The 16,087-nt window shown below is 40.5% G+C and overlaps 1 protein-coding gene across 6 annotated transcripts in view; it reads left to right on the plus strand.

Moving 5' to 3' along the window:
- The window catches only part of LOC124272911, an 84,670-nt gene that overhangs the window by 12,373 nt on the left and 56,210 nt on the right, over positions 1-16,087 (plus strand). The window contains exon 1 of one of the 6 annotated variants that reach the window (XM_046708151.1): positions 10,997-11,072. The exons of 4 other annotated variants lie outside the window; for them this stretch is intronic. In XM_046708151.1, coding sequence (XP_046564107.1) covers positions 11,012-11,072 — 61 coding nt within the window. In that variant the 5' untranslated portion in view covers positions 10,997-11,011. Of the gene's footprint in view, positions 1-10,996; positions 11,073-11,186; positions 11,364-16,087 lie in introns of those variants that run through there. One more of the 6 variants, XM_046708152.1, reaches the window with a different exon arrangement.

Raw genomic sequence — 16,087 nt, forward strand, 5'->3', positions numbered from 1 at the left:
ATTTTCTTATTTCTCATATCAGTACAGGTAAATGTTTTACTATAGGATGATATTGTGGCCTTATTGTGCCATTATATTGATATCTATGCATTTACCTGTTACTGAATATATTATGGTACCTCATTCTAGCCGACAAATGTAAGCTCCTGCAAGCCACGGTAATCTTTGAGAACTTAATTGTCCAGCAGGATCTTGGCCTAATAGTATCTTCTACGCATAAACAAGGGGGAGGCCACTCACCTGCTAATCCTGGACTATGTGGCCATGGAGTATGACATCTACCACGTGAAGGAGTAGCCTAGTTTGCCTGTTTTTTATGATGTTAAATACCAGGATAGTATGGGCAGATCTGGGACAGTCAGGAATATAGTGAGATATGTCAGTGAATCAGGAATGTGAGGTACATAGAATCCCAGTTCCCTTCCACACATGGGCCATCAGTAATACAACTGTATGTCCTGGTCTTCACATCACTTCATTGTGCACACCTGACAAGTGACTCTCCTGGCAATATTACAAGTTAAACCTTAGGAATAATGACAGAAACCTTGATACTTTATGAGTATCAGATTGTTGTCTTTGATTCCCAGGCAACTTAGTTCCACTTGCTATCCAGGGCCTCGTTCCACCAAACAACATTAGCTGTATGACTGCTGGACATCTATGATCGAGTATGGGAGTTATTAGCATTGTAGCACTTAGACCTCTTTGTACATCAGGGCAAGGAGCAGTTGTGTTAGCTTGAGGTCAGCACCACCACAAGAGTCGTGCAAGATGTTCCATCTGTGTCAGTGTTTCTGGTGATTGGTTGTGTTAGCTTGAGGTCAGCACCACCACAAGAGTCGTGCAAGATGTTCCATCTGTGTCAGTGTTTCTGGTGATTGGTTGTGTTAGTTTGAGGTCAGCACCACTGCAAGAGTCGTGCCAGATGTTCCATCTGTGTCAGTGTTTCTGGTGATTGGTTGTGTTAGCTTTAGGTCAGCACCAACACAAGAGTCGTGCAAGATGTTCCATCTGTGTCAGTGTTTCTGGTGATTGGTTGTGTTAGCTTGAGGTCAGCACCACCACAAGAGTCGTACAAGATGTTCCATCTGTGTCAGTGTTTCTGGTGATTGGTTGTGTTAGCTTGAGGTCAGCACCACCACAAGAGTCGTGCAAGATGTTCCATCTGTGTCAGTGTTTCTGGTGATTGGTTGTGTTAGCTTGAGGTCAGCACCACCACAAGAGTCATGCAAGATGTTCCATCTGTGTCAGTGTTTCTGGTGATTGGTTGTGTTAGCTTGAGGTCAGCACCACCACAAGAGTCGTGCAAGATGTTCCATCTGTGTCAGTGTTTCTGGTGATTGGTTGCGTTAGCTTGAGGTCAGCACCACCACAAGAGTCATGCAAGATGTTCCATCTGTGTCAGTGTTTCTGGTGATTGGTTGTGTTAGCTTGAGGTCAGCACCACCACAAGAGTCGTGCCAGATGTTCCATCTGTGTCAGTGTTTCTGGTGATTGGTTGTGTTAGCTTGAGGTCAGCACCACCACAAGAGTCGTGCAAGATTATTCCATCTGGTTGTGTTAGCTTGAGGTCAGTAGCACCAGGTAGTTTTATTGATACCTTCTATGTTTACAAAGATGACAAGAATCCATTTTAGGTACATTTTGTCCACTACTGCTGTTAAATGTCTTAAGTAAAATACCCAAATGTCTTTATAATTCATGCAGAGACATTAGAATAACTGTCTGTTTGGGGACAAAATACTGCATTTTGAACAAGGCAGGAGAAATATCTTTTTCTGTTACTAGATGTGTGAAGATTGTTGTCTCAAAAAAGATTGAACTTTATCCGCATACCTGATTTTGACAGCCATCTGTTTGGGAACTGGATATAGTTTTGCAAGAATAATAGTATGGATGATAAATGGAGCGTTATTACAATATTGGGATTGGGTAAGAGCTGAAGCCCCAAACACTCTACTTGAGTTGAGGTTGAGAGGGAAGCTGGTATCCCGGTATGACTGTGTACCGAGTGACAGCATGATGTCACCTGTCCTGGCTGTAGGTTATACCTGCACCATACATGTGGGTTTTCCCACAGTCATAGAATGGCACCATTATGCTGGACACTAATACTGCAAACATGCTTGAATACAGGTGTTGTACAATTTCAAGTGTGCTAGTTTTGTACAGTTGACACTATATGGAAATGTCCCTTTCAAAAGATCAACGGTTTGTATTCAGAATATGTGTAATCTCTGACCTTTATCAATATTACACCAGTGTTAATAAGGAAGTATTCAGGTTGACTGTGGTGTGTGTTTGCTACATGGAGCATGATTTGTCTTCGCAGGACTTCCTCCATGACGCAATGTGTTGTGACCCGAGACTGCATGACTTTGCATGTGTTGTTTGTGAACACAGGCGTTCGATTTGTCTGTGTGATGTAGATCACAGTGGAGCTAAATGCAGTAATGCTCTGCACATCTTGACATTATACCTTTTTTATCTTTTTAATTTGTTATGATAAAGATCAGGTAAAAATAACTACATGCTGCTCAGACCGTGTAAATTTGCTGAGCAAAAGATGCCGTTTTAAGTTTGAAACAGTGGGTAGCTTTCTATTTGATGTATTGTGTGCACAGTGTGGACTGACCTAGATCAGAGATGCACCAGCAGGAACACCAGGATTACCTGGGTCTGGGGGATTCAAAGCCTATATTTGTTGGATTCCGTGTTGAAAAATTGGAGTCCAACAAAAATGTCCATGTGGCCCGTCTACCAAAAGTCATGTCATAATATAAGTCACTTGCATTAATTGAGTCCATACAAATATATATATATTCCTTTTGGGGTTTTCAATATCGCTTTAATAAAATATGAGAGTCAACCGATCATATCACCTGTTATCTGTAAGCAGAGACCATATAATATGTAAGCTGGTAAGAGGCAGTTCTGGCGACCACATTAACACTATAATGTGTGCGCAGCCATGCACCCTCTGGTAATCTTACAATACATAGAAATCATTTCAATTATACCATACTATACAAATACATGATATCATTCTGAGCGGTAAGTTATGTTAGAGTGTGAACTGATGCTCAAAACATTTATAACCATTATTGTGAACATATATTTTGAGATTGTGCTATGTTGCAAAATATAAAACTATCAACATACAGCACGAAATACACGTGACCAAGAGCTATGAGTACCCCAGCCAGCCGCTACTCCACACCATGAGCTGGTCTCACTGGAGATAACAGACTTACTGAAGCGAAGGTAGCATTGCCAAGTATCAATACAGGAAACACATTCCCAATTTGTAAAATGAATGCATGACATGTTTTTATGGATGACAACTTCTTTTTTTTCCTTTATATGTATGTTCCTTATAGTATAGATGTTTTACAAACTTCTGGAAAGGCATTTAGAAGTTGGATGAACATGAATACATGACACATTTTTATGGATGAAAATTTCTTTTTTATTATTTATTTTATTCTTTTATTCTACATACGTATAAAGAATAAAATGAAGTTGTTATCCATAATTATGTGTATAAAGAATAAAAAGAAATGTGTCATGTATTCATGTTCATCCAACTTCTAAATGCCTTTCCAGAAGTTTGCAAGACATCTATACTATAAGTAACCATGTTTTCATACACATTGTGTAACAGGGCAACAAGTGGTGAAGATGTTTCAGGTATGACTAACCTCTGGTGTACTGCCATGATGTTATCATGTATATATCACCTGCAGATACCTGCAGCCCCGTCTACTCAGTGATAAGCCCTGCCATGGCTCCCTGATAGTCTGTTAATGTTCCCATCTCCTGGGATTTCTGTGTGATAAGAACATGTGAAACAAGCTAGGTATACAAGGAAGATTTATTACTGGGTTTTGGATGTGTTTCAAAACCTTCTATTTTGATAGCATTTATGTCTAACATATCAAACTGTGGTGAATGTTGGACATTTTATCGCAGTGAATTGTAGACTCAGTCAAAACTCAGCATTTCCCAGGTACAGCTCACCATGCAAATACTTGATGCAATAGTCAATATTTATTTGGTTGTTCACGTTCTTCCATACTAAGAGCTTCTGGATACATACATTAACAATTTATCATACCTTAGGAAATTATTCTATGTAATCATTTGCAAGGGACAACAGCAACTGGAGCTTATTACATTCATGTGTTTCCATATACAAAATATCATATATCAGAAAGAAAATTATATTATGTGAATCCCTATATCTTATCATAGATTGTTACAATTAAAATAATGTATGTTTGACAGGTACTAGTAATTTAACTCATTGAAGAAGCTATAGAAATCCACTGCTGAGATAGAGAGCCGAATGACTTGCAGCTGTGTTTATTTCGCCAAACAGTCAATACCTATATGTTTCGATCTGTCATTGTAGAAGAATTCAAACAAATTGTTATTGAAATAACTATTCAGTTGAGCTGAGTTCTACTGCTTTATCACATGACTTTCACTGATTGTCAAATGTGCAGCTTTTCACTTTGAAATATATACATGAGCAGACTCTGCATCTGCAGAAACAAGTAGACAGGTGTGAGGTGAGAGGTCTTGTGTAGCCACGTACATATATATGTGGGATCTATAGGTTGAAGGTCACACACACCATCCGCCCAACCTCCCTAGCCCAACTTTTTAACATATGGCACCAAGTGTAAACCCTTTTTATCTATTTAATAGCCCCTTATTTTATTGCCAGCATTAGCCTCATTCTGCTACAAATTAAGCCCCAATATGCTCTACATTTTTTAATGCTTCAACTTCCCATTACTGTAGGATAGCCTAGCCTTGATACCATGACACACTGCCAACCTGCCAACCTGCCACCCTGCCACCCTGCCACCCTGCCACCCTGCTACTAGGGCTTCCACGGGTACTCGAGTACCCGAGGACGAGTCGGGTCTAGCTGGACTCGAGTCTATTTTCAAGGACTCGAGGACTCGAAAAGGGAAGATAACTCGGATTATTTGACGTTGACAGACTGCCTGCCATGTGCTTAGTATGAGCAGCCGTTAACGTCTAATATTAAGATAAGATATAACTTTATTATCCTGGAGAAAATTCTTATACATCCAAACTGTCTCAAAATGAATATATACACAGTTCACAAAAATATACACAATAATTACATGCTCAAATCGAATGCTATTTATAAATAAAACTGACATGATATAATTCAATTAACCACATAGGTAAAGAGGCTGAATAATTCTAGTTCTAATCACATGATGGTAATTCAAAATATTTGTTGCATTCACGAATACTTGATGGTATGAAAGACTGTCTAGCTCTGTTTGTTTTGAGGGAAGGTAATCGTCATCAGCGTCCAGAAGGAAGTAGTTCAAAATGGTGGGATCAAATATATCAACTATCAAATCTAATTTTAGCTCCCTTTTTTACAATCTGGCGCTCATAGATAAAGGGAGTATACTCGAAACACACTCCAGAAATTTTGCAAGCAGTATTAACAATTTTGAAAAGTTTGTTTTTGTTGCGATGAGACAGATCCCCATACCAACATAGAAAATAGTAGGTCAACACACTTTGAATAAAGGTTTGATAAAAAACTGTCATTACGGTTTTGTCAATGCCTTGACGATAACAAAGTTCAGAATCAGAAATTAGGGCAGTAACAATGGCATCATCTCCAAATTTCACAGTGAACAAGTCATATATTGACAAGTAACAGTCATTGGTATACAAAACGAAAAGTACGGATGAAGGAACACAGCCATGTGGATCTCCAGTAGAGGTTGAGAGCAAAGAAGATTGATAGCCATTGACACCGACATACTGAGTTCTATGTACCCTGAATTCTTTAATCCATCTGATAATGTTCTTATTAACACCTAGATAAAATAGTTTACTCGTCACACGGTGTGGCTGTATGGTATTAGTTGCTACAAGTCTGCAGATGAGAGTAAATTTGATCCATCGTTTGAGTTTTCACTTTTTAAAATGATTAGGTAACTATCTTGACAGTTGATAGACATGGAGAAAGATAAAAAAACAAATGTATGGGCGTATCTTGATCTGGATAGTGAAAAGAGCAAAATAACCAAATGCCGCCTGTGCGGTATCTCACTGCGTTTTGCAGGCAGTACAAGAAGTACGAAGAAAAAAAAAAGTTTGTCAAGTAAACATCCAAATACTGATTCAGACCAATAGGAAATGTTAGTCACACGACGATATGAAATCGGAATGAAGTAAGTGTTCACTTCTGTGATCGGAACACATGTCATGCCGGTTATGCTATCGTCTGCTTGAAAGGTATGAATTTCGAGTACTCGGGTCCGAGTCGAGTCTCACCCCTCGAGTACTCGAGTCCAAAAAAATGGACTCGTTGAAGCCCTACCTGCTACCCCGCCACCGCCACCCTGCCCCCCCCATGCTGCACCCTGCAACCCCGCCATCCACACCCCTGGCTGTCCCTCCTCCCTCTTCTTATAACTTGAACACCATATTTTCTACAACTCTACAACTCCACTATCACTTGCTTCTTATATTTCACATTCTTAACTTATTTGTATTTATATTTGAATATCTTTACTTTTCTGTTCCAAACACCAAGGTAAATAGGTAAGTTATTCACCAGTATTTATTGTGTATGGTGTTGTAATCCCTTATTACCAAAAAATATTATCACAACTACCCCATCGACAGAATTAGCCCAACCGAAAGTCAACATTAGATTCCGACATGACTGACGGAAGGTCACGTGCACATACAACACATGTAATCAAAAGTAAGGTGTGCATATATTTGGCTGTACATGTCTGTATTTACCTTGGCAAGGTGGCGGTTGTGTTGGTCCTCCACCCATGGTGCTGCCAACTTACATCATATGTTGTGTAGCATCAGTGTACAGGAGGAAACACTTCATGAACAGAACTTACACTTCTTACAAAATTACTGTAAAAATGTTGCTTTAATCCTTTGACTGAGATTTCCACATGGAATCCCATGTATGAATTAACAATCCTGACCAGTATTACTTAATCTTGACCACACCAATAACAGTGCGCACCTAGAAGACTAGGAGGTGTGTGATGTTATAGATCGAGCCAGATTTAGATTGTATGCATGACATGCAACCTTAATTTTATCCGATAAAGAGCACCCATTTCGTTTGTATGAGGGTGGGAATATATCTTGAATAAAGTCTATTTTTCCTATCTGTATCCAATAAAATTGTGTTCTTCATGATAAAGAAGTTGACATCCATAAAAACTGTCTTCCTCATATACCCTTTGAGCAAAAGTCAGGAGAAAGTAGGTTGCCATGCTACAAGGGTGGATGTGGCCAGTAGCTGGAGTGACACCCCAGAGTATTGGTTTTGGCTGTGTTTGTTGTCTGTAGGCCAGCGCTGTCCATCACGTAATGCCCATGTCCAGACTGCTCACGTTGGATCTCCAGGTGGTCAACACCACACTCACTGAGTTTCATCTCAACACCCTTTGTAGTCCTGTCTGCCAGGCTGTCTCGGGTGCAGGTTGAATTGCTGGTCACATCACGTTCAAGACAAGCCCTTCTCATGACCCAACTTTACCAACAAGTCACACACTCATTAAGATAGCAGTCCTCTTTTGTTAAAACTAGACAAACCTCTGAAATGAATAACTGTCAATCACAGGTAGATGAGTTCTTAACAACCTATGACAGAGATCAAAGAAATGTACCTCTATGCCTGAGTCGCAGGTGAGCTGGGGGGGTCACTGGCTGCCCTGACAAAGGTGCAGTATTACACGAGAAATTGCTTGACCACATCAGTGTCTGGCCTCCCATGTAGATCCCCAGCTTTTAGTCTATTGTCAGGAAATGTAAACACTCATATTGACTTAGACTGGTACTGCAAAATATGTTTGTTGTGATTGTCAGACATCTACACCCACTGTGTAAGTTTTATCCCTCTGCTATAATGGTCATTGTTGTCCAACTGCAACAATAAGCAGCAGGCTTCCAGGTGTAGGGTTATTATTGCAGGCTGCCGGGGAGGGAAAGAGTTGGTCACTGCCTGTAAGGTGTGAGGAGTTAATCTTGTGTTAAGTCCTTATACCAGGTTTACCGCTGCAGGTGACAGAGTACAGTCTCTGGTGGTTTCCTCATCAGTGATCAGCTGGTGTGGATTTTAACCTTGTGATCAAACAGAAACTATTATGACATCAACCTATATGACTTCTTTGAGTGGCATTTAGAAGTTGGATCAATAATGAAGGATGACAAATTATGGATGAACAACTTCTTTATTGCTGTGAGAGTGACATTTCAGTGTAGGTTCTAACACCGTTATCAAGCAAGTCATCCGAACCTTCACCAAAACTTCACTCTCACTGTAATAAAGAAGCTGTTCATCCTTATATTGTCTACCCTCCTCATAAACATATATGACTATGCATGAAGCCTCTATGGACAATTATAAAATCATTGCATGACAAACTGAGTATTTTTCTGCCTTGTATATTATTGAGACGACCCTCTGTAACGTGGGTCTCTGTATTATGTAATGAAAACCACCTGCCCTGGTTTTACTTTGTTTTTAATGAAAGGGCAAGTTGAAGAATGTTGTAAGCCAGCCAGTTGTAACGCGATGAGGTTTGTGCTTCACCACGCCCATGAACACATGACGAGCCCCAGTCACGACATGAAGCAGCCAGCCCTCTCACATCGCACTCAAAACACTTCTCGTAAACACAAAGATAAAAATATATCGAGAAATTATCATCAGCAAATGAAAAATGTTATGAACTCAGTGGCAGTTTTGTTAAGTTGGATAAGTCAGTTTACATGTTGTAACAAAACAGCTGTTAATTCATAACACTTGGTGTAGGTAATATGTACAGCGAATAGATTATTAGAAAATTTATATTCGAAATTTCATCATAGTAACATTCAATTTCATCATTCAGTTAAAACCACGAGAGATTGATTTGGACCAGTGAAATTTGTGTTGGTGTAATGAATGTTCTGGGTAGAATGGAGCAGTGTATCTAGATGTGATAGTGTAGATGTGTATGTGGGAGAGATGTTTATACAGCCTCCCTGTCACAACATCCGATGTAAACACCATTTTCATGCCTGGTGTATATCATGACGTCTTGCCCTTGACTGTCATACTGGAACTCTTCAAATAATCTGAAAGGTTGTGGTGAATATGGGTATTAATTGCTAACTGTGTGGAAAGCATCAGCAGGTTCTGTGATTACATTTCAGCAGGCACACAGGTGGCCCAGTTGTGTAAGGCAGAGTTGTGTCTCTTGGGTGTGCCAAAACAGATGATTCTGGGTTCGAATCCCAGTTGACTTGATTATGTTGTTTGGTTTGTCAACAATTTACCCCTGATGATGGGTTCACTAAAGTGGATCACTTCACACTTCCTCTCACATTATACTGACACTGTGATTTAACTGGAACAGGCTCACATATGTGAAAAAGGGTAACAAAAGATAATATGTTATGAAGTGAACACGAGGTCACACAGTGTCTGCCTGCTGTCAACCATTGGTTGACTATGTCACATGTTATATTTGGGATTACACTTTCGGAGTACAGTACAGATTCCTGTACTTTTGTTAGGTTGAGTCCTTTTGACCAGGTCACCACTGATCAGTACTGGTATGTGCTGTAGAGTTATGTGTAGGCTGCATGTGTCAGCTGGAGTCGGACATCCTCTGGGTATCACCTGTCCCCAGACATGTCACACGGCATGGCAGTGGATAACTAGTATCATTCTTCTGGGGACATGGGAGGGTCTGCAGTTCGTGTGAGGTACAAGTTGTACATTGTACCATGCACAATGTCCAACTTATCAGCGAGCTGTCTGCTGATACCACACAGGTGTAAGGTGGGATGCTTCTAGATAGAGAGACCTGCTGCTAGATACATGCTACATGAGATATGCCCTGTCAGTCAGCGGGAGAAGAAGCTGCATTGTCACACTGGCAGGTGACAGATCAAGTTATCACCAACAGAGATTGCTTGTCTGTGTATTACTAAGTTTGCATTTCAATATCAGGCATTATATCACTCTGTCTCAGTGACTGCCTGATTACAGGAATTACTCATGTCAGCAGTGTCATCATCATCATCATCATCATCATCATCAATATCATCATCATCATCTTTGAAAAGGGTGGCATTATATCCAGTGTTGATGAGCTACCACACTGCTGGCAGTGGTAGAGCGGTAGTCTGTCGTACAGACCCTGAAGCAAATATATCCAAGAAAGCCCACACAAGTCTAGAAAATGTGGCAAGTCTAGATTTCCTCAGCTTCTGAAAATGAAGAAGGTCTCAGGGCTCCTTTTCATTATATTTTAAATTTTTTTACTATGAACTTTTTTCAGTAAAATATTTTCACTGCTGGCAGTGGTAGAGCCGGGTTTTCAGAGACTAGTTGTTAGTCTAGTAGAGCGGGTAAAGCGCTAAATGTGGGTTGGATGTGGAGGTAGGGTTTTACCCACACTGCTGGCAGTGGTAGAGCGGGTAAAGCGCTAAATGTGGGTTGGATGTGGAGGTAGGGTTTTACCCACACTGCTGGCAGTGGTAGAGCGGGTAAAGAGCTAAATGTGGGTTGGATGTGGAGGTAGGGTTTTACCCACACTGCTGGCAGTGGTAGAGCGGGTAAAGAGCTAAATGTGGGTTGGATGTGGAGGTAGGGTTTTACCCACACAAAAGTCACATCAGCAGAATATTGTGATGTGAGTTTGACTGAATGCTTTGTTGGAACATTTAGCCCCTACACTGCCATTTCAACTTGTCCTTGTGTTGGCTGTGTGTTGTTGTTCAGTCCCTGTGTGGGACCTCATCAGTGAGAGTCTCCTAGACATGGAGGGCCAGAATCACATTTCACAATATTGATCTTCACTTTGACCTTTCAAAACTCATAAGTTTATCGCTGGTATTGCCCTGTTGATTTCTCCCTTCAGTTGTGTGGGGTTAGCAGGGCGCCCTCTACACATGTACATCTAAGGAGATAATGCACGCTAGAGACCGGATTCCCACCTGTAGCTCTGATTACGGAACACCTGAGCCCCCAGGTAAACAAATCGCTATTTTCACCTGTGTTGGATGTGAGTTGACAACTCTGTCGATGGCACGTGTTGTAAGATTGCTAGACATTTCATGCGACTGACTCACAATGTTACGCAGGTTATCACATTGTTGTTTAGGACTCAGTGACACGGTCGAGTGTCCCAGTCTCTGTATGGTCCTCTGTCAAGCTGGAGTGAATAATGTCCTTATACAGGCTCACGGTTCACCGTCATTATCATTCATTGGATTTTAAATAGGATTTAGGTTTTTCCAGTGGCTTAAAGAGATATTTTGAGGTAGGTAAACCATTAAATATATACTAGTTATGGTGAGATCCTGTTGAAGGTCTTTCACGGCTTACCTGACCTATAGTCAGAGTGTAAGTATCTGTAGGCTAACATGTGTAGGATGGTATAACTGTATAGCAACTTCTCTTGAAAGACCTTTATTTTTTAAACCCATTGAGACATGCAGTCCAGTGACAACTAATTATTAAGCATTATTAATTATAAAGTAATTATTTATTTTCCCCACAGATAATCAGTTATTAAAAGTTTCAGACATGTATTTTGTGTTCACATCATTCATTTTGATATTATTATGCCAAGATTCTGTTACTTTTGAATGTCTGCTTAGCTTCAAATAAATACTTTCCTACAGAAATTGAAGAACTTTTAAAAAAATGATTATGAATGCTCATGATAGATCATTATGTCATTGTGAGGTAATCAATCAAACCGTAACAATGATTTATCATTATCTCTTGTACAGATCCCATTAGACCACTGTTATCAATTCCTTGAACATTCCTTGAATATCAATTGTTTGACAGACTGAATTTACACTTGTCAAGGTTGTAGACTGTCCACTGTGTGTAAACACTGTTGTAAAATGAAGTTTATGTCCAGGGAACATTGCCCATATCATAACCACTTTCCTCTTTCAACAAGCTACATCTCCCTTAGATCTGCTCAAATGTTCATGAATCACAGCTACTTGGTGGTGACTGGCTGGGTCAGGTGACTGTTGTCCCTTTCTGAGATTTGTATTGGAATAATTTCGTCTCTGGGAAGCCCTGACTTGCCTACACCTCCAGGTCTGTGAACATTTGGGACCTTGTCAGGCAGTGACCATTAACTAAAACATTGACAGGACAATGACTGGACTACAAGTCCTCTATTACAGGGACCGCTGGGACTGACTGATAGTGGTGAGACTGTAGAGGCGGAGGAAGTGATATCAGACTCAAACAGGGCTGGATTGGACTGTAGAGATGGAAGAGGTGATATCAGTCTATAACAGGGCCGGGTTAGACTGTAGAGGTGGAAGAGGTGATATCAGTCTATAACAGGGCTGGATTGGACTGTAGAGGTGGAAGAGGTGATATCAGTCTATAACAGGGCCGGGTTAGACTGTAGAGGTGGAAGAGGTGATATCAGTCTATTACAGGGCTGGATTAGACTGTAGAGGTGGAAGAGGTGATATCAGTCTATAACAGGGCCGGGTTAGACTGTAGAGGTGAAAGAGGTGATATCAGTCTATAACAGGGCTGGATTGGACTGTAGAGGTTGAAGAGGTGATATCAGTCTATAACAGGGCCGGGTTAGACTGTAGAGGTGGAAGAGGTGATATCAGTCTATAACAGGGCCGGGTTAGACTGTAGAGGTTGAAGAGGTGATATCAGTCTATATCAGGGCCCGGTTAGACTGTAGAGGTGGAAGAGGTGACATCAGACTACAAACAGATCTTGATCGTTTATCTTTCTGAGAACTGCTTCAAGTTAGTGTTGGTTTGCATGACCATTAGTTTATCCACTCTTTATGTGGTAATATCTGCAGACACCCAAATGTTTTAGTGTGTTTGTCCTGTAGTGTTCCAAACCCCCACTGTCAACACATGACACTATATCTTGGTCTACTTCCTAAGTAAACACTCTCAAATACATCTCAACTCTGATATCATTACCTTAGCCTGGACTCAACACTCTGTGTTGAAACAAATACTCTGTGGCCGTGAATGTTGACCCGTATTATAACACAGGCTATAATGTCAATTAAATGTAGTTATGTGAGGGTCACAGATAGCATTGTTTATGTTTGGTCTGTTGCCTCTCAGTCTGGGGGATGTTATCTGCCTGGCTGTATGGCAGGCAGGCAGACAGTTCTCACAGAGTAGGTGTGTTTGGGAAAACAGAACCGCATTGGTGCTTCGCAACAACAAGGTACACATTCTAGTTTCCTACATCCAACCACAGTAGGAAGTTATGCTCAATATACTTTACACACCACAAAGCTGATGCACTTGGAACTGTCATCATTTCATCTGTGAGTGACCTTTAATTTCAAATGTTTTGTTATTTTGCATACTTCTTAATGTTCCATTCAACTTGGTAACTGAGCATAGTAACTGTGTCAACAGTATGATTTAAGCGGTACAAATTGTAGGTCTCTGTGCACCATGATTAGAATCCTTTCCAACCAGGGATGTGAAGAGGTGCGGTGTAGTCAAGTTGTAACAGAATGTTTAACTCACAACTATCGTGTTATGAGGAGTTTCTTCTAAATAATCAAATACAACATACAATGTTCTCATGTGTTTTACTATGTGACAAACTCTTAACATTGCCTAGCAAGACTGAATGCCTAGTAGGTAATGTGATGTCAGTGTGTGGAGGTTTAATACTGCCTCACATTCATCAGATTATTCATAGTTGCAGGTAATCAGCTTGTACTACACTGTGGTTTGGGTTTGTTGGTTGGTTGTTTAGCACTACACTCAGCAATATTCCAGCTATATGACGGCAGTCTGTAAATAATCCAGTCTGTACCAGACAGTCCAGTGATCAACAACATGAGCATCGATCTAAACAATTGGGATACAATGATTTGTGTCAACCAAGTCAGAGAGCCTGACCACCCAATCCTGTTAGTTGCCTCCTATGACTGGTATGGGTTGCTAAAGACCAATTCTTACACAGATCTGAAAGTCATGTGTGGTTTGGGTTGATGCATGTCTTTTAGTTTACTCTGAAGTCAAACATCAACGAATATCCATGGCAATGTGGGGAAAATGGCATATCCATGATAAGTGGCATAACCTCTTGATACTGGAAGCAACAGACTCATTTGTACTGCTTTTGACAGTTTTGAGAGCCCATCATTCTGTAGTCATGATCATGATTGTTTGTGAATTCTTTTATTTGTTTGAGAGAAAGAATAAGTCAAAATATTTAAACAAACCCTGACCTTCAGACAGCTGCTAGGGATTCTTGTTGAAACAGACCCAGCCAATATCTCACACTGAGAGCATATACACCCAAAACTGCTATGTAGCAGAGCGGTGCTAAGATGGGTGATCACCTCGGAAGGCCATGTCCTGCCAGCAGCATGGTTGGTTCTGGATGGCATCATACAGTGTGACATTGATCAGCGCTCAAACTATTGATCTCAGACTTCTGTTTTCAAAATGTGTCACTTTGTAGGCCTGTTGTTTTATAAGAGTAATAACCTTGAATAAGATGTTAAACCCCATTTTATTCCTATCACCTCAAGATCACTGAATGCACCCTTAGTTAAATGGGTCTGGTGAAAGCAGCATAAAACTCTACTCACTCACTCACTCACTCACCTCACTCACTCACTCACTCACTCACTCACTCACCCACACTGTCAGTCTACAGGCCAATGTTATCTCTGTGTCTCCCTGTAGACTGTGTCTGTCTCCCGTTACCAACAGGCCTCTCTAGCAATACTGGCCATCTCTAGATCTCTGTGCCTGCACGCTCCACCAACACTAATGTCTTATATCATCTGACACATGTATTTGTCTGTTTCTCAGCATGTATTTCCTTAAAGCTTGGGCATGTCTTTGCACAGCTGTTACTTATATTGCCTTTAGAAATATACATCAGTCAGGGCGTATATTGTAGTATTGGTTGTCGGATTTACTTAATTGTGCGTACCAGTGGGTCTGCTCCAGACAGACCTTAGGGGTGGCACTAGAGGTAGCACTCTGGGGTAGCACTAGGGGTAGCACTCTAGCCATGCTGTAGTCCAGCAGCAATGTCATGCCAACCACATTACTATGTGGAGATCACAAAGTTCAGAATCAGTTGAATGCATTTATTGTATAGATCCTTAGAAAAGAATGTTGTCTTTTAAGAAATTTGTTTGCCTGGCACAGTTTTTATTATTACCTGGAATAATAAAGCATAACTTTAAAAAATGAAAAAAAATAAATTCTCTATTATGATTAAAATAATCCAGGGAGAATGCACATTTGCTAGATATATTACAAATTTATAAACAAGAGATTTCAAGGGCTTGAATGACAGTTGACAGACTTTTTTCCAGTTCTATATAAGCTTATTAAGGTTGCTATTTTTCCCCTTAATGTCAACACATTTGACACATGGATTGTTGAAAATATCTCTGTGTGGTGTGTAAATTATCTGCATCTTTGCTCTTACATTCTTTATCTAAAAGTCAGATAGAAATCAACATATGCTTCTTTAAGGACACTGAAAGCCATAGCTGCATATGACCTCTCTGCCCTGAGGTGTGTGAAGTATGCATCCCCTAAACCCTCACCCTGCTGTGTAGACCTACATCAAATTGACATGTATATAGTGATCCTGGATACACGGCAAAGGGTACAGTGGGTTCTATCAGACAAAGGCTGGAATTCCTGCGTATCTACAGTGTGGTCGGTGTTTTGCTGGCTGGTTGGGGGGTGCTAGGATGGCTGGATTTCATACAAGTTTCAGGAACTACATAACCATGTAGATGTAGCCTGTGTGTGGACTACATTGCTTATAGTGTCCATGTAATGACCAGGCAGAAAAAGGAGGAGTTTTAGGGAGAAAACACATTGTGTGTAGGTAAGTTTTATAATGTATATCTTCATATTATGTCATTTATAACTCCAAACTGTAGTTTTCATGATGGAATGGATGGGCCAAATAGTGGTTGATACCATGCTACAACTTCCTGGAACCATTTGTCACCTTCAGCCAGGTGAG

Source organism: Haliotis rubra, unplaced genomic scaffold, assembly GCF_003918875.1.
Source record: "Haliotis rubra isolate DU_JTF1 unplaced genomic scaffold, ASM391887v1 Scf174, whole genome shotgun sequence".
In the NCBI taxonomy this organism is placed as follows: domain Eukaryota; kingdom Metazoa; phylum Mollusca; class Gastropoda; order Lepetellida; family Haliotidae; genus Haliotis; species Haliotis rubra.